The sequence below is a fragment of the Mirounga leonina genome, unplaced genomic scaffold (genome assembly GCF_011800145.1).
Source record: "Mirounga leonina isolate KUSES-001 unplaced genomic scaffold, KU_Mleo_1.0 Mir_165, whole genome shotgun sequence".
Lineage (NCBI taxonomy): Eukaryota > Metazoa > Chordata > Mammalia > Carnivora > Phocidae > Mirounga > Mirounga leonina.
Window position 1 is genome coordinate 46,015,453 of NW_023270415.1, and position 26,186 is coordinate 46,041,638.

The window sequence follows — 26,186 nt, forward strand, 5'->3', positions numbered from 1 at the left end:
AGCACTGTTGGCGAATTAAACTTGAAATAGGAATGCCTCCACCTTGTATGTAAGGGAATTGCATGTGCTTTTATCCTCAAAACATGCACAATTTATAGATTATACATTTTTTTAGAATTGCAGAATTCCAGCTACCAGTGACTTAATTTCAGTAATCAAACCATCTAGCAAGGTGAAAATGGGCTCTAGACAGAGCTATAGAAAATAATAAAATATTGCTCCACAATGGACATAACAGAAAGTTTCATAAGCTCATGAAAAATGGCAGATATTTTAAAATGCAAAATGTAACAAAGTAAGAATTTTGAAGAGCAGCAGACCATCTGGGACATACTCATTAAAGTAGTCAGATTTAGTGAAGAAAATAGAAAATCGTATAGTACTCCAGGGCAGAGGTTGGCAAACTTTCTCTGTGTAGGGCCACATAGTCCATATTTTAGGCTTTTGGGGCCTTCCTGGCTCTCTCACAGCTATTCCTCTCTGCACAAAAACAGCCATAATGAAAAATGTGGCTGTGTTCCAATAAAACTTCATTTATAGACTCTGAAATTTGAATTTCAGTAACTTTCACACATCACGAAATAGTATTCTAATTTTTTTTGACCATTTAAAAATGTAAAAACCATTTTTAGCCCACAGGCTGTACAAAAATAGGCAGTGCACTCCATCTGGCCCACAAGCCATAGTTTGCCAGTCCTGCTTGGAGACCTCTCTGTTGACAAAACTCAGTAGACTAAAGGCTTGACGTTCAGTTTTTTCACTCTGACCTAAGTGATATTTCTATCACTTGAAAACTTGGCAAAATGTTTCAGAAATGAAGAAGTGACAGGTAATAGTTTAAATCCAGCACATACAACCAACCTGTACTCACCACATAACGGTAAAATATGTTTATTTTACCTCTTCTGGGCTTGTATAGATAGACAGTTCTCCAGTTCACTCTTTGTATGTAAAAATATTTTAAAGTGAGATCTGAGCATTTTTCCTCTTGTCTAAAGGGATAGTAATAGGTTTTGAGTATCTACCTATCTTATGGTGAGTCCAGCCAGTTGTCAGTTTCGTTAACTAGACTGTAATTCTCATTCACTTCACTCTTTTCACATCCATTTACATAATGCATATGTATATACGTATCATAAAGAAAGAGCACATTCCTTATTGTCACAGTCACAGTTTTAAACATTTAAAAGCAGACTTAGGGAGACAAGGAAATATTCTATGTTGGCAAAACTGTTTAAAGTGATAAATTTTTCAGGGGTTTGCCTCTGCTATTATATGGCACGTGGCATGCATGTTAAGGTTTGTGTAGAAGATACAAATGGAATTAATACTTCCTTTCTAGAAAGCAATTTAATAAGCACAAAAGTCATTAAAATGGTCTCAGCCTTTGATTTAGTAAATCCCCTACTAGTAATCTACTCTCAGGATATAATACAAATTAAAACAAAAGTTTATACACAAAAAATGTTTATCACAGTTTTATCTATAGTATCAATTAAAAACCAAAGTGTTCACTTTTAAGGCTATAGTTGAGTAAAATCTAACATATCTGAATGATAAACAACTGTCAGACCTTCACATTTTTTACACAGAAAGAGGAAGTGCTACCATATCCTATCAGTCAGAAAACAGAATATAAAATTATATATATGATCTTAGCAATATAAGAGCAAAATGCATAGAAAATGCTGGAAGGAGATATATCAAAATGTTGCCAGTGGTTGCATCTGAGTAGTAGGGTAAGACGATATGTTTCCACTTTATTACATTTTTATATAGGTCTCAACTTTTTTAAATAAGGGCTATAGATTATGAAAGCAGAAAGAAATTAAGTGAAAACCCTGAAAAAATTTATAGACAGACTATAAAAGGAATTTCAAACACTCACTAGAAGAGTGGCAAGTACAGTGACTTATCAGTAATGGTTATCTTAATTCTCATACGAACGATTGCAAGTTTCTCTCAAATATTCTCTTAGTTACAGCTTTGCCCCACTCCAGTGTATCTTGCAGAGTACATCTTAAGGAACTTCCCTGAATAATGCTTTAATTATTACAGTTTCCTGTCCAAAAATCTTCATAGCCTTCCCATCATCTATTAAATATCCAAATTATCTGGCATCCAAGGCCTGACTCAAGTCACTCACAAGCCCTCCTGTCTGCCATTATTTCCCTCTAGCAGCTGATTTAGTCTCCCAACCTCCCATTCAGTTTTAATCCACAAATGTTCATTTATTGTGACCTCTTGTGTGTAATTAAATATGTTCATTTTTTTGTAAAGAACTTACTGTCTAATGAGGGAGCCCGAAAAGTAAACAGATTTTTATGGACATGATCAGTATCTATCAGGACATTATTGCAGTAATTCAAGACAGGGAGAAATGATGGGTAACTGAATTAAAATACTAACCATAAGGAAGAAAAGTGAGAGAATCAGGAAGTACAGTCCATTGCTTCTGGATATGGGCAAGGTCTTGATGGGAGCTCAAAGAAAATGTTTCCAAATCTAACATGAGGATGAGAATCTGGCAAGGCTTGCCGGTAGAAGGGATATATGGGTGGAAGCTTAATGTTTCAGTAAGAGTTGGGCCAATGAAGTGAGGGTGGTGGTGGTGGTGGTGGTCAGATAAGGGGATCAGCATGTGTGAAAGCTGCAGAGGCAGGACACAGCGTGGCCTGGTAGGACACCTTGGCTGATTTGACTGCAGTAGAGAGGACACGTGTGAAACCGCAGGATGGGAAAGTAGGATGGGAAAGTAGCGCAGCCCTTCAGTGCTGCGCTAAGCAGCTTCAATGCTGTCTTGAGGCAGTGGTAACACCAAGGCAGGAGAAACTAAACACTTGAAGGGGTCAAAGTTGGCTTTCCCCAGAGGTCAGTTTGAAGGCTGAGTAGAAGTTGGCCCAGTGAACAGTAGTGGAGGAAGCACATGAGGCAGAACCAGGAAGAGATATATATATCTGTATCTGTAGCATGTCATGTTCAAGGGAATTCAGATTTTGTTCAGAATAACTCAGGCATAAAAATTGTGTGCCCCGCTGAAGAGATGTATGTTGGTAACTGGCTCTTGGCCGGTGGTGTGGGAAGCCCTGATATGTTGGGCTGGCTAATTTTAATGGTGTGAATACTCCCATCATAGCTGATGTCAAGCTACCAGTGATTTAACAACCGGCTCGCAAAATTCCTGAATGTTCAGCAGTTCTTTTTCACAAATGAGTATGAGCTAACTCCAGCGCACCACTGTTTGGAGGGTTTGCGTTCTGAAGAGCCTGGCAGTCCATTTGTGGAGATCCACCTGGATGTGCTGGGCGACTTTTGCCTATGGAAGGGCTTTCAGTAGAGGGGTAACAGGATGTCTCCTGTGCATCCTGGAAAGATCCCTATGGTGTAGTTGAAAGGCAGCCTTGAGGAGATGGAGGATGCAAGCAGGGAGTAGTGGGGACCTGGCTGCAGAGCCAGGAGTGACAGAGGTGACAGCCACTGAGCCAAGACAGAGGAGAAGTCACCACTTGGTGTAAATGCCTAGCAGACTCACCCTTCTGTGAATAATAGCTATAAATTCTGAGCAAAACACAAAAAAAAACTACTTCTGAAGACTGAACAAAGGCAGGCAGATTTTGGAGAGGAATCAAAACTTTGAGCAAGTGACCTGCTGAGTGAATTCCCCATTTTTTCTGGCTGTGCCTTGACGGCAACTGCAGTCACTTCAGTGCGGGGGTAGCCCAGCATCATCCTGGCCCCACATAGCAGGGGAAAGAGCTCAGGCCACCAAGGCTGCTGGAGAACGAGGAGAAAACCTTGGACAAGGGGAAGCCAGAAAGCAGGAAAATAATTTGGCCCAACTGTCCACTGACTGCGGAAACACATGTGCCTGGGGAAAACCAGAAGCAGCCTGTACCCAAGGCTTAAAGAACGGAACGAATCCGAGCTGCCGCTCGCCCAGGTGTGAGTTTTCCGTTTGAGTCTAAACAAATTGCGTACTTGTTAAATCAAATACATTAACACTCTGGAGCAATTATAAGAAAATCCAGAGTTCCCACAACAAAACCTTGACAGTGTCCATACTATAAACCAAAATTATTCAACAAATCTCGAGAATCTCAAAAAAAAAAGGAGTTCAATTTCAAGAGAAAGATAATTAACAGATGTTAACGCCAAGTATGACGCAGAGGTTAGAATGTCCATATACTTCAAAGCAACTATAACACAGGGGAAGGTATTTTACAGATGTAATTAAGGTCCCGAATTAGTTGATTTTTAATTAATCAAAAGGGAAACTATTTTGTGGGCCTCACTGAATCATATAAAACCCTAAAAGAGGGGCTGGGCCCTTTTGTGAGGAGAGAGAGAGAGAGAGACACATATGCTCCTACTGGCCTTGAAGAAGCAAACTGTCGTGTTGTGAGTGCCTACAAAGAAGGCCATGGGTCAGGAAGCTGTGGGAAGCCTCCAGGACCTGCAGGTGGCTGCCGGCCCCAGTCATTAGTAAGTCAGAGCCCTCATCCTATAGCCACAGGGGAATATATTCTGCCAACAACCTGAGTGCACTTGGAAGTGGATTCTTCCCTGCTTGGACTCCTGGCCCACAGACAGAGTGATGGTAAAACTGTGTTCTTTTAAGCTGCTAAATTTGTGGCAATTTGCCATTCAGTGATAGAAATATAATACAACGTGACAGAGAAAAAAAGACAGTACACTTGAAGATAGATCACTAGAAATCATCCAGTCTGAAGGAGAGAGAAAAAGAATCAAACAAAATGAATCCAACTGCAGAGACCTGTGGGACAATTTCAAAAGGTCTAATATATGAGTAATTACAATCTAAGAATGAGTAGAGAGTGAGAGAGTGGGGCCAAAAAAATTAAATAAGCTCAAAAAACTTCCCAAGTTTTGGGAAAGATAGAAATTTGCAGACCCAAGAAGCTTAGGAAAACTCCAAACAGACATCTCAAAGAAACTCACACTCAAGCACCTCATGATGAAACTACTAAAAACCAAAGAGAAAGAGAAAATCTTGAGGATTAGCTGGAGGGAAGCTGGAGGGGAAACCACTGGAATAACTCTGAACTTTTTTTTGGGTATCAGGGAGGCTAGAAGAGAAGGTTTACGCTGGAAGTGATCTGTTCGGAAGCTATTTGGGAGTTACAGTCACCAGGATTTGGGTACTGGTCATGGAAGAGAAGGGCCTAATTTGATTCTGAGGTTCTAGACTTAGGGGACAAGTTGGCAGTGTTGCTGTTGGCCCAAGACAGGGAACTGAGTAGAAAGACAGTGTTTTAGAGACAGAGGATGGAATAGGATATGAGAGCGCAACAGGGTGATTCTAAAATCCGTTGTGGACACACTGAGTTTTGGGTTACTTGGGAGGGCAGAAAGGATGATATATTAGAAAAAAACATGGATTTGAAGCCATAAATGCCTGGGTTTCACTCCTAAGGCTTGTCAGCTATGTAAGATTGGAAAAGTTTCTTAATTCCTTGGAGTCTCAGCTTCCTCTTCGGCAAAATCAAGAAATTTTAGTGACTATCCCATGCAATAACATTTATAAAGTGCCTAGTGAAGAACTCAGCTCTCTATAACCAAAGGTTCCTTTCCTTCCCTTTTCCCTTTCTAACCAGACATCCAAGTGGCCATGTAGAGGAGGCAAATTGAATGGAAGAGTCGGAATGTCAAAAGAATAGTCTGGTCTCAGAGGTAAAAATTGGGTCTGTCATCTGTGCCTAGGGAGCCGTGGGAACAGATCAGAATGCCCAAGGAGGCGGGGCTAAGAGAAGAGGACTTTGTTAGTTAGCTCTTGCAGTAGAACGATGTACACCAGTGGTGTACAGACGAAGGATGGCTACTGCAGGCACTCCCGCTCATAAAAGGAGAAAAAGGGAGACCCATCAGTCACTGGTCCATAAAAATTCTAATATCCAACCAGATAAATGTCAGAAGTTTCTCGATTAGTAATCATTCATACTCCGCTCAGGAATAATTGTCCATGGCTCATGGCTTTGGAGTCTTGGCTCAAGCCTCTGAGTCATCCATCCTTTTTCATGAAAAGTGTCCTTTGTTTGCACTTCATAGTTTTCTCAGCCTGCTTTCTAGCAGTAGAATTTTGAAGAATCACAGGCCTCTTTACCATCTTGTACTTTGTCTCTTTCAGTCTAAATTGGGAGTGTTTCTGCCAATATAATTCTTTAAACAACTTTATGGGGCTCTTGTTAATCTTACTGGGGTTTGCTACAGTGGACAAAATCACGTATCTCTTCGAGGTAATTCCTTCTCTGCTTTGGGATTTGTTCACACTGCTGAGTGTCTTAGAAGCCCTATTGTTTGAATAGTTTTCTGAGACACTAATTTAGATCTTTTTGAGATCCTAACAAAGGATTTTACAGCCACATCCTTAGCTTCATCCCTAAACCAGCTTTCCTGGCCATGTCCTGGATTTGATCTTTGCCTAGAAACCACTTCTTGATGTTAGCATCATTTGCCATCTGGAAGGCTAGAAATGTGGAAAACTAGCAAGTCCTGGCTCCTTTTTATCTAACAGTTCTTCTTTAAGCTTCTGTCAGCCCCTCCCAGACTTTACTATAAGCAGCAGATAGAAGCCAGGAGTTACTTCAACACTGCCTGGAAATCTCCTAAGCTAGATCACATAGTTGATTAGGCGCATTTCTACTTTCCATGTCACTCTAGCTTGTAGTGTTGCTAAACTCTCCGCCACTGCATAGCAAGGATCCCCTTTCTCCCAACGTCCAGCAATACTGTTCTCACCTCCTTACTGACAGCCTCCTCTCAGGCCATCAAGTAACTATTAAAAGCATCTTTGAAGCACCTTAGATATTCACCAACACTCTTCTCAAGTCCTTCTAATTTCTGCCCACTTGCCTGCTCCAAAGCCCCTTGCATTTTTAGGCTTTTGTTTTGGTGGCACCCCACTTGGAGATAACAGAATCTATATTAGTTACATATTGCTGTTTAATAAATTACCTAAAAACCCGAGTAGATAATACAACAAACATTTTTTTTTTAATCTCCATTTCACTAGCCAAGAATTTTGGGAGTGGTTGAACTGGGTAGATGTAGCTCAGAGTCTCTGAGAAGGCCGCAGTCAAGACATCAGCTGGAACTTTAGTCATCTAAAGGCTTGACTGGGCTGGAGGATCCATTTCCAAAATGGCTCACTCATATGGCTCTTGGCAAGAGGACTTGGCTCTTTGCTACAAGGATCTCTCCATAGAGTTCATTGAGTATCCTCGTGACATAGCCACTGGCTTCCCCCAGATCAAGTGATACAAGACAGAACAAGACAGAAGCCACAGTGTCTTTTATGACCTAAGCTCAGAAGTCATTCATCGTCATTTCTGTGACATCCTAGTGGTTACACAGGTCAGCCCTATTCAGCGTGGGAGGGGACTACGCAAAGACACAAATAACAGAGGACAAGGATCACTGGTGCGATCTTGGAAGTGGGCTGCCATAAGGAATAATAGTAGAATTTAGGGATTAGGCTAAGAAATGGGATCCACTGAAAGGGATAAGAGGTGTGAGGAAAACTTAGACATAACAGGAAAACTAGGACATACAGTGTTCTAAAAGCCAAGAAAGGAGAATATCTAGAGGGGCAGAATTATCAGATGCCATACAGAGATTGAGTAAGACAAGAACTGAAGAGGCCATTATATTTGTCAATTGAGAGGTCATTGATGGCTCAAGGAAAACATTTTCATGGCAAAATATGGATAGAAGCCAAATTGAAGTGGGTTGAAAATGAACAGAAGGTGAGGAAATGGAGAGAATCAGCATGAATTTTTTTTTTTTTTTTTTTTTTTTTTACTCTTGACTGGGTGTTAGCTAGAGAAAGCTGCAGGATCAAGCAAGGGTTTTAAATGGAAGAAACTAAGGCATGTTCTATATGGAAGCAGGTTGATACGCAGAAGAGAGGAAAAATGATTAGTGGCATAAAGTCTTAGAAGAGGGGAGGAAGAAGGAATCCAGATCACAGGTAAAGGATTGACCCTGGATGGGAGGAGGTTTATATCGGATATCTATTGCTGCTTAACAGAGCACCCCAAGACTTAGTAGCTTAAAAAAATGTATTTAGCTCATGAGTCTGTTGGTCAGAAACCTAGATGCCCTCAGGAGGCTCTTCTGCTGGTGTCCGCACGGCTCTCTTGTGGTCCAACATGGCCTCACCTACATATGTGGTAGTTGGCAGGCTGCTGGCCAGGGTACTCTTGGTTCTCTTCCATGTGACTGCCCCAGCAGGCTAGCCCAGACAGGAAAGCCAGAGCAGAAACTGCAAAGCCTGTTGAGCCTAAGCTCAGAGCTCACACAGCATCTCCTGCCACCTTCTCGGGCAGAGCAAGTCACAGGGTTAGGCCAGATCCAAAGAATAAGGAACTAGGTATTACCTCTCGCTGAGAGTTGCTGAGAGAATCTGTGGCCATTTGCAACTTACCACAAAAGCCTCCTCTGACTTTGAAATAAGAGAGAGAGAATGAGGATGAGTGTGAATGGAGATGAGGTCGTAATGGGTATTTGCTGAAAGTAAAAAGAAGGAAAAAAAGAGTAGGAGGCTTTAAAGAAAAAAAAGGAATTTTCCACAGTATCTAATCCAGTAGCCTGCTCATATTAGGCACTTGGTAAATGTTCACTGTATAAATAAATGTTTTCATTACTTACTCATAATGTTTCTGACATCTCTCAAGAACATAGACTTAAAAGCTTAATTATTTTAACAATATGAAAATTATGAACTTTTTTGCATCCGATTGGATATTTTGTGTGTACTATACTGACCAAAAAGAGGCCCTCTGATCTCAGAATGTGTGCTTCTGTATACTGTCAGTGAAGTTGGGCTTTTAATTAAGAGTAGTTTCTGGTCTCCCACACCTCCTCCCCGACCTCCCAGTGGCCTCTAATGAAAACTATGACAAAACTAGGAGATCACTACAGGAGGAAATTCACAGTATTCTCCAAATGAAAGCACCTTTCAGGTCCACATGCAGGTCCAACTCTTCCCAACTTATTCTTTTTTCTTTTTTTTTTTTAAGTAAACTCTATACCACGCATGGGGCTCGAACTCACGACCCTGAGATCAAGAGTTGCATGCTCGACCAACTGAGCCAGCCAGCGCTCTTACTGTTTGTCATAAACTAAAAGTACGTTGTATAGTTACCAAATATTACCGATTTAAAGTAAATCATTTCAAGTTAACTTTGCCACACATTTTCTCCTTCTCTAACCATGGAAGTCGATTCCCAGAAACCTCCGGTATCACCCTTGTTGTGGAGGGCACAGCTGTCTGCAACTAGCAATTCCATGTGGGGAGGAAGGATTGTATGCCTTTGTTCCCCAGTGGCAGAACGAGCTTCTTTTTACTGTTGCTGACATTAAGATAGCTAAAATCAACAGTGAGGTAAACACTTCTTGGGACCATCTGGCAAGGATTTTAATCCCAAATACTCTGTAAACACTGACTCCATTTGAGTACCCGGAACCAACTGTCCAGTCACCACCAACTGCATCTGTATTTCGGTTTTAGGCAGTAATTGAAAGAGCAAAATAGTGGACTGTAGACTCTGTCCCTTCGCCTTTCTCTCTCAAATATTTCAGTTTCATGAGAGATTCCAAGAGACTTACATTCTCTGAGGAAGCTTAAGAGGGCCTTGTGACGTAACCAGTAGAGGTAAATAGGGCCCTAACCGTTTTGGTCATTAAGTATCTGGTAGCTAGAGCATATTTGGAATTTCTTCATTTTCTGTTGGGAAATGCATGCACTCAAAATAAGAGGCAGAGGCTTGGGGCTGAGTTTTATTTTTCCCGTATTTTTCAAAGGTTCTTTGTAAAAATGATTTGCAGTATGACCTAGTTAAGACTTTGAAATGGCAAAGAGGATTGTGAGAGGGCACTTTATTCAGTCCCAGGGCTGATTTCTGGACTTTTCTACAAGCCTGCATGAAAAAGAACAACTGGGGATTTTTTCAGCTATGAAGCACCCAGAGGAATGACTGCTGGTGCTGCTTAATGGTCTCTCTGTCCCTCCTCTGGCAATAAATTTTAGATATTGAAATACAGCTTTGGAGAAAAATGTACTGAAGATTCCTTAAGCTTTTTACAAGACACTCAAAGGCTTTTCACAAGCCCGTGCTCTGGAAATGTGAATTCTTGATGTCTAAACATAAAGGTCCTTTACTGAACTAGTATTAAATGTGAATTTTCATACAGAGTACTGGGAGAAAGGGAATGCAGCTGGACCATTAAAGTGTGGTATTTTGCCATTTTTAAGTAATGGGAAATACTGATTAAGAATGTTATAAAGATTTCAGCATACATAATGTGATTGTCTCTAATCATAACCTATTAGCACAAGTCTGTAACAAAAGCATTAACTCTGTTAAAGACAATGGCACACCTATTATACTGTGGTACTTTTTAATTATTTCCATACTGAACAGGATATTGAAGAGCTTATTATCTAAAGGTCAGAATAATGCCCAAGACATGGCCAAGCCCAATGAGTGTCAGATGCATGGAATGTTGGATGACTTCATAGTTCTGAAATTATTTCATTTCTCATGATAATTCCTGACTTGCCAAGTTAGTGAATTTTAAGAACTCTGAGAGCAGATTTTAAGATAAATGTGAAATAATCCATACTTTTGGAGTCAGGGACTTCCCTTCAGGCATTAGTTCATATTTGACTTGCTTGACTTACACTTGGGGATAAAATGAGTTAGGACAAGGTCTTAGATACCACATTCCCTTACTGGGAAAGCAAACCAACTTGCACAACTTTGGCTCATGTTTCCTGTTATACAGGCACCGAGAAGCAGCGGTTGCCATGAAATACTTTATTTAACCTTTACAAAAATGTTTTCTTAGTATGGCAAGGCAGTTTAGTTAAATGAAAATAAATAACTATGGAAATTTTGGATTTCTTTTATATCCATCTGTTAACTTTTTTTTTCCAATTAAAAATTAGGGATAACAATTATAATTGTCTAAATTGCCATGATGACTAAAAATAAAGATTGCATCAAACTGTTTTATCCTTTCTTAGAACACGTGTTGGCATGACTTCTATTTTACACTAAAGTAAATTTTGCTGAATGATGAATGTTACATTTGAGAACAATTTAAAAGAAAGTTTTTTAGGTTGGGTTTCTCTGTTGTTTATATTTGTATTTAGTCAAAATTGATTTTCAAACAAATAAAACAGTTTGGCTCACAGACTCAAAATATTTTTCCAAACCTGAATGACTATTAGACATTATCTCTTGTTTCTTACTGGTTTCCATTTCTCAGCTCACCTAAATCATTCTTTATTTCTGTCCAACATGCTCTTTTCTCTTCCACTGAAGAGCTGGGTCCAACCAAGAGCATGGCGACCGTCGGCTATCATTCTGTCAAAAGTGTCTACACAGCACCAAAATCTCCTGGCTGTTGGTGCAACTCAATTAAGCAATTGAAGTTGTTATTTTATTTAATTAATCTAAAAGAAAATAGGAAGTATTTCATATTTTATGGACAAACCATCCTTTTCTGTACTCACACATACATATACATATCACATTTTTCTGAACTTTCGCTTTTCAACCCTTTGTGGCAGTTATCAGGGGTGAACCGTCTCCAAGGCCCAGATAGTTCTGCATGTAAGGCAGTCATTAGTGTCGTGTTTTTTCAGTCACATATCATTTAAATACAGGGAAGTTCACACCCTTTAGAAACATGAAAACAAAGTATATGTGTAATGCCGAAATGATCTTTTCAAAATCTACATGTCATTTCATACTTTTTTTACAATGTGCCTTTATATCTGATTTTATAATTATTATGTCCCAAAAATTATGCATAAAATCATATTTTAATATATGAGAGAATTTGCTCATGACATCTTCCTGCAAAAAATTTTTTGAAGTATATTATTTTTTGCTAATTTAGATAATTTGTGTTTAAGCAATTTTTTAGCAAAGAATACACATGAAGCATCCCATTGTTTTGTAGACAATGTGTAAGTCAGAAGTACCACAATTATTCGTCCTACTCTTACTTCCTTTTTAACTTCTTTTTCTCTAAGTATGCATTTTTAGCCAGATACTGCACAGAGGCTCATGCCTGAACAGTGAAAAACCATAAATAAATTTTTGAATTTGGATTTCTGTTTAGAGTTACTTATAAAATATAAATCTTTTCTAATTTTAGAAAGATTCTATGATTTGCTTGTAGATATGCTGAAACATGGATTAAGCCTTAATGTTTGCTAAAAATGTGTGACATTTGACATCCTGTTTACCCATGGAAGTTCAAATAATTTACCATGAACTATATGATGGAAGGACGCAATGCACGGTTTTAAAGCTCTAGAGCCTTATAGGTGGAAGAGATGATAGAATTACTTCTTTTTTTATATTAATTGTGTATATTTTGTTTTTCTTTGATACCTGTGATTATTTTCTGTCCTATTTCTTTATATATTTGTCTTTAACTCTAAAGGTTTTCAATTTTTTTTCCTAGTAGTTATTCATATTTGCTCTGACGGTGTAAATCATTATTCTGCAAAATGCATTCCTGCATTTATTGTTTTATCTAATTACCTTTTTATACCACCTATTTATTTTAACCTCAGGCTCTTTTCTATTTATGCCAGACTGTTCTTTCCTCTCAGTAGTTTTCTACAGTTTTACAGAAATCATTTATTTTTCAGTTTAAAGAAGTTTAAAAAAGACCAAAAACTTTCCTGATACTCTTTTCCTGAATTCTGCAACAATGTGTTTATGGTAACTACTCTTTTCCCCTCACTTTTTAAGATGATACTCTCTTCCCTTTGCTTTGTGATATTTTTTTAGAGGTCACATGGCTTATTTTCAGTGTTTGTTAGTGATTGTGGCATATGGATTGTCCTTGGTTAGACTCTGTTATCACTTGAGGAATGATGAGATTGTTAGTCTCGTCCCCAGCTACAGGGCAGAAGGACAAAGTCAATTCCAGTCTCATTTCCCATTTTCTAGCTGACATATCCTAATATTTCTCAGTTATACAGAGAGGACACCTTCTCCTACATCTTTTCATGCTTCTCTGATACCCCAAATTGTCACACTTTTTGAAAAACTAGTTTCCCTTGTTTGCAGCTGTTTTTGTTGTTCCTGAGTCTTTCTTCCTCTGTAGTGTTTGTCTCATGATGACCTCTCATAAATACAGCGGAGTACTGCCACAGTCTGTTTCTCCCTGGGAGCTACTATCTCTCTGTAGATGTAGAAAGACCAGGGAGATAGCGAAGAGCAGGACACCAAACAGCCTAAGAGACCGTCAGTTACTTTCTATCCGTGTCTTTAAGGCTCCGGTCCCTGGTCTTTACTGATGACTGATGCCCGGAGGGGAAGCAGCGGCTACTGAAGAAGAGTCCCCTGCCTCTTGAGCCTCCCTTTCCACACCACTCTCTCGTGCGCAGGTCCTCTTCCCAACCCTCACGTCTCCTCGGCCCCAAGAACCTACACATACCTCTGGCTGCATAAGAGCAAGATCTGGCCTCCTAAAATGATGATTTTTGTTCCAGTATGACTCTTTCCTTTCCAGGATCAAAATTAGTGGTTCCAGGGCGCCTGGGTGGCTCAGTTGGTTAAGCAACTGCCTTCGGCTCAGGTCATGATCCTGGAGTCCCGGGATCGAGTCCCGCATCGGGCTCCCTGCTCGCCAGGGAGTCTGCTTCTCCCTCTGACCCTCCTCCCTCTCATGCTCTCTGTCTCTCATTCTCTCTCTCCCAAATAAATAAATAAAATCTTTAAAAAAAAAAAATTAGTGGTTCCATTTGGGTTAGGATCAAAGCTATTAGAGGATTGTAAGCCGATGAGTTCATACTATAAAGTTAATTTTCCAAATTACATTGACAAGAAGTAGGACAAGAAGTTGTTTGTGTGCAAAAATGGTTTGAAGCTATAGCTTGCTACTTTTAGGACCTGTCCCTACTTATAATGCAGTCAGTGTGCTTTGTAGACATTAATTTTGTGCAGAAAAAAACACTCCCAAGTTAGGCTGTCGCCTGCTTTTGTTTATCAGAAACAACAGTCCTGTATATCTTTTCTTTACTCTATTTCAGCATGTTTTTTCATGTTATTTCTTTTCATAACTAAGTATGTCCTCTGGTCAATCTTTTAACTCCCCAAGCAGAATACCTCTGGAGTCCTACAACAATTTTTCCTTCCTCTCATAAAATTTTGCAGCATAAGTTTTCTTGTTAAATATCTGTTTCTGCCACTCTATTGTGAGGATTTCCAGTGCAAGTAGTTTGTCTCGTTCATCTCTATATCCATCATGTGTAGCTTAGTTCGTTGGCTTATGGTAAACATTTAATAGATGTAGATCATTAAAATATTTGCTATATTGGGGGGGAAAAAACCCTATCGCCATAGGGGGGAAAAGCTCAAATAATTACATTAAACAGCTCCAAGGATCATGTGAATAGTAATAGAGCAAACCAGACCCTATGGGAGGGGCTCGGAGGCTACAGAGGTGAACTGACCGTCATATCACCCTTTTTAGCAAAGCACCAGCAGGGCAAATGAGAAAGCTATGACACCAGCTAGGACGGATGGGGAGGCTTCAGGCAGGAAGCTGAATTGGGAGTTACTAAAATAGAAATGTGTCATTTCTTTCGCCTTAAAATGCAGGCTCTGTATGCTTTCTATTAGACGTTTTTCTTTTTAATAACATTAATGTTTATCTGATTGCAAAATAATGCATATTTATAGTATGACATTTGGAAATTACATAAAAGAACACAAAACACATACGCAAAGGAATACTTAAAACACACGACCCCAAGATAACCACTGTTAGCATTCTGGCATATTTCTAGCCATCTTCTCCCCTAGAAAACAGGCATGAATACGTTTTCATTTTGCAAAAACGGAATGTGTCCTGCACGTATCTTTTTATAATGTGCTTTTTTTCCATTAGTCTACTGCTACCTAATATTCTCAATGTTTTTTTGTGCTGTGATTGTTTTCTTCAGTAGTTTGAGAGGACTCTACAGTCTAAGTGTGGTTAAGCTCCCCAGAGTCAGCACCACTTACTCTGAGAAAGCACACCTGAGTTCAGATCTCATCCCTGCCCTCCCAGCACCATGGCCCTGAGCAACTTGCTCAGCCTTGCTGTGACTCAGTTTGCTTTTTCATCTGTAAAATGGAACAAAAGTACCTACCTCGTAAGATTGTTTTAAGGAATGAATGAGAAAATCTATAAAAAGCCCTGAGGCCAGTGCTCGGCACATAGTACGTATCTAACAAATGATTACTTTTATTGTTTTTACCATATTTTATTTGATCCGTTTCCTAGCAATGCCTATTTTTTATTATTAAAACAGTGCTGGAATAAGCTTCCATCTAGGTAAATCTTTGCACATATGTATAATTATCACCCTATGAGAAATTCCTATGTAGAATTGATTTGTCAGTATCTGAAACTCAGGTTTTTGACAAGGTTTTCATTTTTCTCCAGCTACAGTTTTCATTCTAACGGATTTGTTGTGAGTGTGCCAGGGTTCCCTTTTTGTAACGGGTTGTTTTAGGCTGACTGCACAGGATCTGTGGCCTTCATTGAATTCAGTCGTGAGGGAAAACCTACAAGAACTCCCCTTTGGTGGAAGAGCCAACCACCCAGCCCTTGTGTCACAACAGAGGGGCCTCTGTTACCCCGCCTCCTGGACCACTGATTTGGAAAGCTCTCTCTTTCTCCTTTTTCTTCCAAAATACCCTGCATCAAAGAGTCCAGTCTATCCACTAGAAAATAAATCAATATGATTTATTTCCACGTTTCTTGTTCTTTACTTGTGAGATTGTGTTCTCTAAGTAAATGTAAAAGAATATAGAGGGTCCTAAGAGTTCCAGTACTGAATCAGGGTGACATTATCTAGAAAGTTTTCCACTTGGTTTTTTAGCATTACATCAGATACTCTGAACATCCTGAAATTTAACTGCCTTGAAAAAACAGTAATGAGCAGCATATTTCATTTTATTTTTATGTTAATTTATTGGTATGACATGTACTATCAGTTCTACTGATAGTAGAACATTCCAAACAAGCAATTAAACTTAGATCTGTGTAATTTGATCTATAGCTTTCCAGATATTAGTTTAGATAGAAAATAATTTTTAAAAATATTTTAACTTAATTTTCACTCAAAATGCTCACCTAGTCTATCATTTGGGATCTACTTTATGCTTTAATATCAGTATTGCAGTGTCTTAATTATGGATCTGAGGGATTACATTGATTTGTAATTTAATCTAGTATCATCACCCATGTAAAGCAAATCTCCTGTGTTGAAAGGTCATTTAAAAACTTGGAATTGTTTTTAAGAGTATACTTACCTTGAGAAGCACTGAATAATACATGTAACTGTTGAATGACTGTATTGTACACCTGAAATGAATAGAACACTATTAATCACACTGAAATTAAAATTTTAAAAGTCTAGTGAGACAAAAGAAAAATATTTTTAAAATAGGAATCATTTCTAAATTTTTTTATTCTGAAATTTATAATATTTTATGCACAGATATCACCACTCAAAATTTTTAATGTCTACTTTGGGTTATTTTCAATAATCCTGACTCATTTATTTATTCAGCAAATATCTGTTGAATGCCTACTGTTCACTAGGCTCTTGGGATATAGTGATAAGTTTAGAAGTTTAAAAAATACACATGATGCCTAGGCTTTAATATATATATTAACAATACATATTAATATATACATATATTTAATAGTTTATTTCACTTGGATTGAATGTTAATTTTTGAAAACGCCTAAAGTTTCTACCAAGAATATAATGGATTGGGAAAATTTTTGAAATTATTTCGATTTTCAGTTTCTTCTTAGAACATGACATATTACTGGGCGCCTGGAAGGCTCAGTCGTTAAGCGTCTGCCTTTGGCTCAGGTCATGATCCCAGGGTCGTGGGATCAAGCCCCGCATCAGGCTCCCTGCTCCACAGAAAGCCTGCTTCTCCCTCTCCCACTCCCCCTGCTTGTGTTCCCTCTCTCGCTGTCTCTTTCTGTCAAAATAAATAAATAAAATCTTTAAAAAAAAAGATTACATATTACTGTAGAGTAAATTATTATAAAATGCAAAAAAAGTGTAAGTGAACCCGAAGACAGATTTTTTATTTGTCACTATTTGGGTAGAAATCATCTTGATAACAGTTTTCAAATGAATAGTGAAATAAAGTTAGCAGACTAGTATCTGGTACCTTCATTTATATTTAAGATACAATTTTAAAAATGTGGCCATCCCCTTTTCTTTCTCTTCCTTGGTGTACCCTGTTTTCCTGGATTTCATCTTATTTTTCTTTCCTCTGTAACTGAATCAGGAATTCTCCCTTTGGAGGTGACTGAGGGTGGTCCTGAGAGCTGACCCCAGGCCGCTGATCAGTAATTCAGTTTTAACTTTTATTTTGTATTGAAAAAAAAAAAAATGAGCAGAGAGCTGCATATGCTCCCATTTGAGATCTTCAGTGGAAAAACTGCGAATTTAGTCTGGCTGCCCTGGGGAGGTGGTGAGACTGCTGGAAAAAAAGAAAATGTAGCCCCTTGGGATCTTCCAACAAGTGTGGCCACTGTACAACCTGCCTTATTGCTGAGTTTCGGTTCCCACTGAGAAGTTCCAACAAGAGTGGTTCCTATTTTGACTTTTTCCCCCGATGGAAAGTATTAGACACTAGCTAAGTAGGCCAAAAAGAATGAAAAGCCTGAATAGAAAAGATGGTAGAGGAAGTGAGTCAGTAAGGGAAACTTAAGAGAGAAGAAGGGAAAGAAAATTTCCAAGTTGATAAGAAAACATGGGCTCCAGGCAACAAAGGATAGCAAATTTTTGGCTAAGGCCATTGCTTCATCTCTCCCAGGTTTGCAAGTTTCTGGCCCACCTTGCCTCTCCTCCTGCCTATTGCAGCTGCTCTCCTCCTTCCACACTCCATTCTTAAGTCTCCTTTCAACACACTTCCCCCTATACAGAAGGCTTCAGTGGCCACCTGCTAATTCTTCAATAAAACACAAATTCCTCGCTTAGTAAATCAGTGCTGGCCACAATCTAGAGCTCCCTGTCTGACCTTATCCCTCACTCCTGTTTTTCATGTTCCCTTTTCTCCAGCCATTCCAGACTGTTAACTTTGCCCCCAAGCATACCTTCTGGCTTTCACATCTCACCTTGTCCCTTAGGCCCAGAAAAGAACCACCATCTTTGCCAGTCGAAATCCTGTGGTAACTCTGAGCCCCAACTGCTTCATGAAGCTCTTCTGATCACCGCAGCCCAGAACAAGCCGTCCTTTCTCGAGACTCCTGTACCATGTCGTACCTCTCCTAATGCCTCTTGTTATTTATTTGTGCATGCTTTATTTTCCCCATAAGATCGTAAGCGCCTTGCAGGACAAAAGACACAGCTCTTCCTCCTTACTTCCTCCATAGTGGCTAGCATATCAGCTTCTTATAGTAACTGAGTAAGAAAATATATCGGAGGAATGATAGAAAGAAATTGCATTAGGATCAAGTAGTCTAACACGAGTTTCACATTTTTATGCCTGGTTTTATAGTCCCTTCAGTATAGAAAGAGAAGTAGCTATATGAGTATTTGTTTTAAATGGAGACTGCTCAGTACCTGGAGCCGTGAAATTTAGTCATTTGGTTCAACAGAACAGACCTCCCCCACTCGGTGGATGTCCGTGAGTATCTGCACTGCTGTCTAATGCCTGAAGCAGACATATCATGGGAAGGACGACTGAAGGAGTGCTGGGCCTTCTCAGGTCCTTTTTCTAGGTTTTCTCTCTTAGGAATGCAATTCCTTCCCTAATAAATGATATATATCTAATAGTGATTTAGATGCTTTGAACAGTGGACCAAGCATTACAAATATTCGACTAGGGATGCATGTGGGGAGAAGTGTGATGTTTTTCTCCCACCTAACTTTTCTGTGTGAACTAAATCCAAACGTATCTGGATTTTCGTAATTCAAAGAAAATCTCTACACCAACATTTTGAGAACACGTAGCTGCCAAGCGAAACCCAACAGCATATATTCCTTGGTGACATTCAGTCTGTTGAAGCTGTGTGCATACAGAGGGAGCAGCTACATAAAACTGAGCTCGTATGCAAATGTGAACACTCCTCAATTCCAATTACACGGTGTATATTAAACCTTTCTTTAGAGGCTGTGGAATTTTCAGGAAAAATACAGCCAAGCTTGACCTTAAGTACCTTGCCTCATTATTTTTTTGTCATTTCCAGCTACTAGTCTCTCCAAAGAAAACAACTTTCTTGTTTCTTTTAGTTTTGTGTGTGCCCTGAGCTTTATTCCCAGTTGCTGCTACAAAAAACTGAAATGGTTCCAAACACCACTATTGTTTTTCTTTTTTTTCTCTGTAACTAATATTTAAAGATCAAAGATAACTCCAGTACTTTTATGTTGTAGAGTGTATATAAGACCAGTTTTTCCCTAAAGGTATTTGCTGTCCAGGATTTTTTTCTTTCTTTTCTTTTTTCTTTTCTTTTCTTTTCTCTTTCTTTCTTTCTTTTTTCTTTTTTTTTCCCCTGTTAGCTTTCTTTTCTAGAAGTAACTGAATGGTAGCTTTTTGATTTCACAGGGTCACTGGCAGTTGAATGGATAAAGAACTGGAGTGGGGCCATATGAAAAGCAGGGAGATGAGTTAGGAGGTTTTTAAAAAATATTTTATTATGGTATTTTCAAACAAACAAACAAAAAATGCTCCCTTAACTTTCCACCAAAATCATATTGTGATGACTAGTGACCTTGGGAAATGTTTTAATTTAGGCACTTTCTAAAGGCTCCTTCTAATGCTAAAGCTGAAAAATAATCTTTCCACCAAAAGGCTTTCATTATTATGACAGTTCCCATGTAAATTCTTAATGTATCTATTGTAAGGGCCTATTATAGTTCTTATACAGTGTTTTTATAGTTTTATTCATTCTGTTAACTGGGAAAATGTTTCATATGAACAGCCTTTGGTTCATTCTTTTAAAAAATTATATATGATATGAAGGAAAATAGTGAGTTTGTATATTATATAAATGTTTTTCCTAAAATGTCAGTTTTATTTTCTTATTCTTAGTGATTGGGTAGAACACTGTTTATTTTCATTGAAATATGTATCCTAAAGAAGCAGTTATTATTATGTTGTTTTGGAATACTTGTTCAGTTAAGCAGATTTTCTTCGCTGCATTTAGGAAGTAGGAGTGGAAATAGAAAATATATGATGATCATGAAAGAAATATAAATATTACAAGTGGCAATACTGTGTGAATAAATATGAATGTGAATCAGGAGACTCGTTTGGTAAACGTTACAATAAATACATGGCTAGCAAAAAATAGAACAAAGACATTTTTTCATATATTCAAAATGTTGAAGATAGTTCTAATATATGTGATCTCATAAAGAGAGTATATTGAATGAACTACATCCTCGAATTGCTATTTTGTTCCTTATCAAAAGAAAAAAATAAGGAATGGCAACTTAGGGTCCAAAATAATGCCACAAATGAAATTTTGCTTTGCTGTTTAGCCATACGAAGGAATAAACTGCCAGCCAAAACCAATGTTCTTTGATCTCACATTTCAACCTTCTTGTCCTCCAGATGAATGAAATGGTCTTTTCTCAAATGTTCAACCGGCCTTTTACCATTTGATAGGACAGTTATTTTTAAGAAGGTTTAAAATGTGATCTGGAAAACCACATTGACTCTCTGTGGCATATTGGCTATCCTTAGCCGGGTTGAATAAGCTGGAAGTGGATGAATAACGCAGGTCAGAAAGAAAACAGATGCTAAATATTACAAATAGGAAGGTTTTCCAGCAAGGAGACTTTCATTTTAGGACTAGATGTTTGTTGGCACTTTTGGCATCATGACAATTATTGTCTTTCTCTCCAGCTGTTACACATCTGTATTGAAGGTTGGGGCAATTGGCGCTGGTCAGAGCCCTTCGGTGTGGACCATGCAGGGACGTTTATTAGAACTATTCAGTACAAGGGTCGGACTGCTTCCCTCGTCATCAAGGTTCGGCAACTCGGCGGCGTGCGAAAACAGGTGAGTCCCTTGTGTTCGTGACCCAGACAGCTCTTAATTCTTTCACGGAATTCATGGAAGCGGAACTGAAAGAAGTGAAAGTAATTAATAATGGAAAAACCCGCGGCGGTGTGCCTGTGTGTGCTGACTGCTGCCCTGCACGTGAGCACTTCATACGTGCCTGTTGATGATCCTGAGGATGATGATGACTCCAAACCCTTTGTCTCACATGTTTTACAAGAGCTGCTAACGAGCAGTAAAATGTACTGATTTTAGTTTCACCTCTTCCCCCTGTCACCACCTACCTTCTGGTAGAGGTGCTAATGAGCTGTGAAATAGCCAAAAGGCCTTCATTAAGAAGGAAAGAAGCCCTGGGTGTTGGGGACTCTGGATAATCCAACAGTGGATAACCAGGAGTTGGTTCTCATACGCGTACGAGTAATCTTCGAGAAAGTGTTGTGATACCTCCCGTGACAAAGTGGGCCTGGGTCTCCAGCAAGCTTTCTTTTCCTAGGAGTTAATATTGACTGCGGTAAAAATTCACTACAGTCTAACTCTTGGCATATAAAACCTCAGCTCTCAGCACATATTTTTACGTATTTTATAAAACTTCCTTTTGGCTGTTTTTGAAGTTCTAAGACTGCAAAGGGGAAAAAAGTATCTGACACTTTTTTTGTGTTCTTAAGATGTGAAAATGTGGTTTTTAAAAGATGTTTTTCAAGCATGGCGCATATGACAAGAGTCGAAAGAAAAAAAGGAAGTATTAAAATCTGAAAACTGGCTTCACTGCACACATCATAACTGGATTTGTCATAAGAGTTTTAACATATACATCTGCGTCTGGATTGTAACAGTCTATCCAGAGCTTATGTGAACTGCGGACATGATAGAAACAGCCCTCAGTCCCTGGAAAAGGAAAAGGGAGCTTTTCTTATCAAGCAACATGGGCCAGTCCATTGCCATGTGCCAGGGGGCGGACCAGAAGCAAGTGGTGAGGTGAACAGTAGGACCTGTACCGAGTATGTTCTTGGTCTGCTCCTAATCAGGGAGCTAGACTTCATGTTCTCATTACTGTGGACAACAGAAGTGAAAAGAATATAGCAGAAGAATCTTCCCAATGAACTGACTACTCCTCGAGTATTGATTGATTGCCTACGGTGGAACAGAGTGAAACAAAAGACACTAACCATGCGACACAGTCTTTGCTCTTAAGTTACAAATTTATATAAACCCAACAGTGTGTACAACTGACAGTAAGTGTGAAGGGAATTTAGAGGTTGCACTAAGAAGATATGACTCAAGTTGGGCTTTGGAAAACATGTAGAATTTGGATTAAGAGAGGACATTCCAAGTAGGCAGTGTAACATAACGATAGGAATATGGGACAAATGGGTCTTACTGGGACTCTTGATGGGGCTAGCCTAGCTAAGCGTGAGCTTTGAGCTACAAAGTCTAAGAACAAGACATGTCACTGACTTTCATCTGCCCTCAGAACTGTCTTTATTGGATATGCTCTCAATAAATATCTGCCCAATTAATACATTCTGGTTTTCTGATCCTGTCACTCATGGTCTTTCAAGAATGCCTTATCCACCTTCCCAGTCACCAGCATTCCTGAGAAATGGTCATTCAGCATCCATTTGAATGGCTCATTTCCTCACACGGCAGCCCTTTCCATAATTGATGACTTCCAGCTCTAAATGAAGCTCTTTCCTAATTTTGAGCCCAAATCTCTCACCATTCAGCCAGTTTTTACCATTCATCAGAACTTGTAAGATGTACGCAACAACTTATGGTGAGGACTAAGTTATCTCTCCTCTGTATTAGAGCCCTTCAAAAACACAAGGGAGCTAGGATGTTTCCCCTTAGCTTCCTTTTCCTTAGACCAGTGGTTCTCAAACTTGCATGTACATCAGCATCGCCTAGAAGGCTTGTTAAAACATAGATTACTGGGTCCCACCCTCAGAGTTCCAGATTCAGGAGGTCTTGGATGTGACGTGAGAATTTGTATTTCTCACAAATTCTCAGGTGATACTGATGCTTCTGATCCAGGGGTCACACTTTGACCACCATGGCTCTGGTCTGAACTTTCCCAATTCATTCAGCTCTTTTGCATATGGTTGCTAGAACAATTAACAATTAATGGAATGGCAGGGTCACTCCGTGGAGTGACATTGGTATGTCATTGGTGGTTAAGATCAGAGCCACTCTGGCTGTGTATCCGCTTGCTAGCTGTGTGATCTTCAGGTTATTAAACCTCTTTGTGAATCAATTTCCTCATCTGTCAAATGGGGATAGTAATAGTGCCTTTGTCACAAAGTTAGTGTGAGAATTAAACGCGTTTGTATATGCAAAGTGCTTAACAATAGTGCCTGGCCCGCTCACTGTCATAACTCAAACTATAGTTACAATAATGAAAAATTCCCAGGCATGCATAACGTTGGTTGGACTTTCTTGTATTACGGTAGTGCGTTCTTCTGGGGCGCCTGGGTGGCTCAGTCGGCTAAGCATCTGACTTTGGCTCAGGTCATGATCTTGGGGTCCTGAGATGGAGCCCCACATCGGGTTCCCTGCTCCATGAGGGCCTGTTTCTCCCCCTTCCTCTTCCTCTGCCCCTCTTCCCATTTGCGCATGCACGCAGTCTCCTTCTCTCAACTAAATAAATAAAATCTTAAAAAAAAAGAAAAAAAAAGACAAAAACAGTAGTGCCTCCTTCTTGCATAGATATTATGTATCTTCAAGGAATAATATGAAATTTCAGGGATAAATTAATGTATACTGTGTTCCTGAGCAGATACTATGCATTGCAACAGTGTACTCTTAGGTTAGAAAAGTTGGCCGTGAAAAGTACCTTTTTTAAAAATTATCACAAAATGTTACTTACCTTTTTTTCCCCCGACTATAAGAGATTTCCTGGCCCTAATATTTATTGCCTAATATCTTAGGCAAATTTCTTAACCTTTCTGTGTGTCATACTCCTTTTACAAAAGAAAGCACCTAGTAAATATTAGTTCACTGTTGTTATTTTTATGTTAACTATTTAAAAATAGTTCTGAAAACACAGGAGTCTAAAGTAGAAAAGAAAATTACCCATATTTCTGCCATGCAAAGATAAATACTGTTACTACTTTGGTGTATATTTCTACTCTTTTTTTTTTTTTTCTTCTGTGCAGATATTTTTTAACCAACCTGAGATCTGATTATAATTAGTTTTTCAACTTGTTTTTTTCACTTAACATTATATGATGCTTATCTTCTCATGTTATCTACAATTCCTAGACTATCTTTTTAATGGTTGCATAATAATTTGCCATATGGTATGTTGAAACACATTTAGACATCCCCTTGTTGCTGCACTTTTTAGATAATTTCCAATTTGTTGCCATAATAAATCCTTAAATAAATATCTGTGAGTATACATATGTATGTCTATGTCTATCCTTAAAATAATTTGCTATAAAATTTAATTACCTGAGCAAAGGATGTGAATGTTTTTGTGGTACTTGATACATCTTCCCAGACTAAAAATATGTACTTTATTCTTTAACCAAAATTCATTGTTTTGTGTCACCAGATTCTTGTTAGGGCTACATTAATCCTTTAAATAACTAAATACATATATTTGTCCCAACCATCTGCTGGCTCTCTGAGTTTTTCAAACTATTAGCATTTCTTAAAAATCTTAATGTAAAGAGGGGTTCAAATCAGACTAACAAAAAATTTTCCATACATTAGAAGTTTAAGGAATCCTTTTAATCATTCTCTCTGTTAATGTCAAATATTCAGATTTTAAGGCATCTGGTGACAAATCACATTTCAAGATATCCAAACGTTATTTGGATATTTAGTAATTATTTTCTGTAGGGACTCCCTCTCACACTTGTCTCTGCTTGTATCCTATTGTAACAAATTATCTTATTAAAAAAAAAAAAAAAGAATGTAGCCAGACAGGAAGGAACTTTTGGGGAATCAATAATGGAAGCATAAGCCACCCTCCCATTGCATTTACCTTTCTGAAAGAAGTACCATCTTCTTCCACGGGAACTGGCAAAGTCCATTTTCCGTTCCCACTGTCATGGAAGACACACACACACACACACACACACACACACAACTTATAACTTAGAGTTTGAGCATTTATTGTCATAGCCAAATGAGATTGGGCTCTAAATTAGGGCCATTTTAAACACTCAGCTGAGTAGTGAAAAGTAGAACACAGAAATAGCAATTCATTTTAACTTAGGAAGAAGCAAATGGAAAATGGTTTGTACTGAACCCATGTAATACTGAAAGGTTCAGCGGTCCACCAACTTCAAAACAACTGCTGCATATATCACAGTTGTGAAAAACCTTTCTAGTCTTCCAGTTGGATTTAATTTTTTTATTGTCAGGGTAGATTAACTAAAATTCAGATTAGCTCCAGGAGGAGTACATCAGAGACACAGGATTTCCTCAATTAGCCAGGGTGGGAAGGAAGATAGGAATCAAGGTTGCAGAAGAGCTTTGTGGATTCCTGCCTCTCACATCTTGGCTTCTTTCCTTCTGCCCCACCTGGGCTGGGAAATTTGCAATAAACCACAGCTGCCTAATTTCCAAGCTCCATTTGGGGAGGTGATGCAGCTCCCTGATGTACCTTAAGTGCATTAACATGCCCCTGGGTAATGGAGAATTGGCTAATGCACTCCTGAACAATGAGGTTTGGTTATTTGTGCCCTGCCTTTCTTATACCTCTGCCATGGCCCCAACTGAATGAAAATGGGCCACATACAAAATTTCTCAGGAACTCTGTACAGTATACAGCTACCCATGTACACACATTGACGTCCATGTTTCCCATCCCCTCATTGAGGAAAGCTTTACCACTCTAAAAACGTAAATGTACATATGTATATATATTTGCATCTTTATACATACACTTTTAATCAGGGCTAAGGTATCATTTTCCAGTGCATCTGGTGCTCTGGAGTTATTCTTTAATATCGCTATTCTTCTTGGCACTGATCTAATAAGAGTTCTGAAACCTGCTAAGTAAAATCATATGTGGAAATCTTCAATACACATCTTTGTGGCTTTGGGGAAAGAGGAGAATTAGTGTGAAACCTGGAGATGTGTATTAAAGAGAAACCCTAC

General features: G+C 38.9%; 1 protein-coding gene across 2 annotated transcripts in view; it reads left to right on the forward strand.

Annotated features, from left to right (window-relative positions):
- VPS13B (vacuolar protein sorting 13 homolog B) overlaps nucleotides 1–26,186 on the forward strand; it is a 767,339-nt gene that overhangs the window by 684,427 nt on the left and 56,726 nt on the right. For both annotated transcript variants that reach the window (XM_035011614.1, XM_035011613.1), the window contains one exon: nucleotides 20,922–21,077. In XM_035011614.1, coding sequence (XP_034867505.1) covers nucleotides 20,922–21,077 — 156 coding nt within the window. The remainder of the gene's footprint in view (nucleotides 1–20,921; nucleotides 21,078–26,186) is intronic.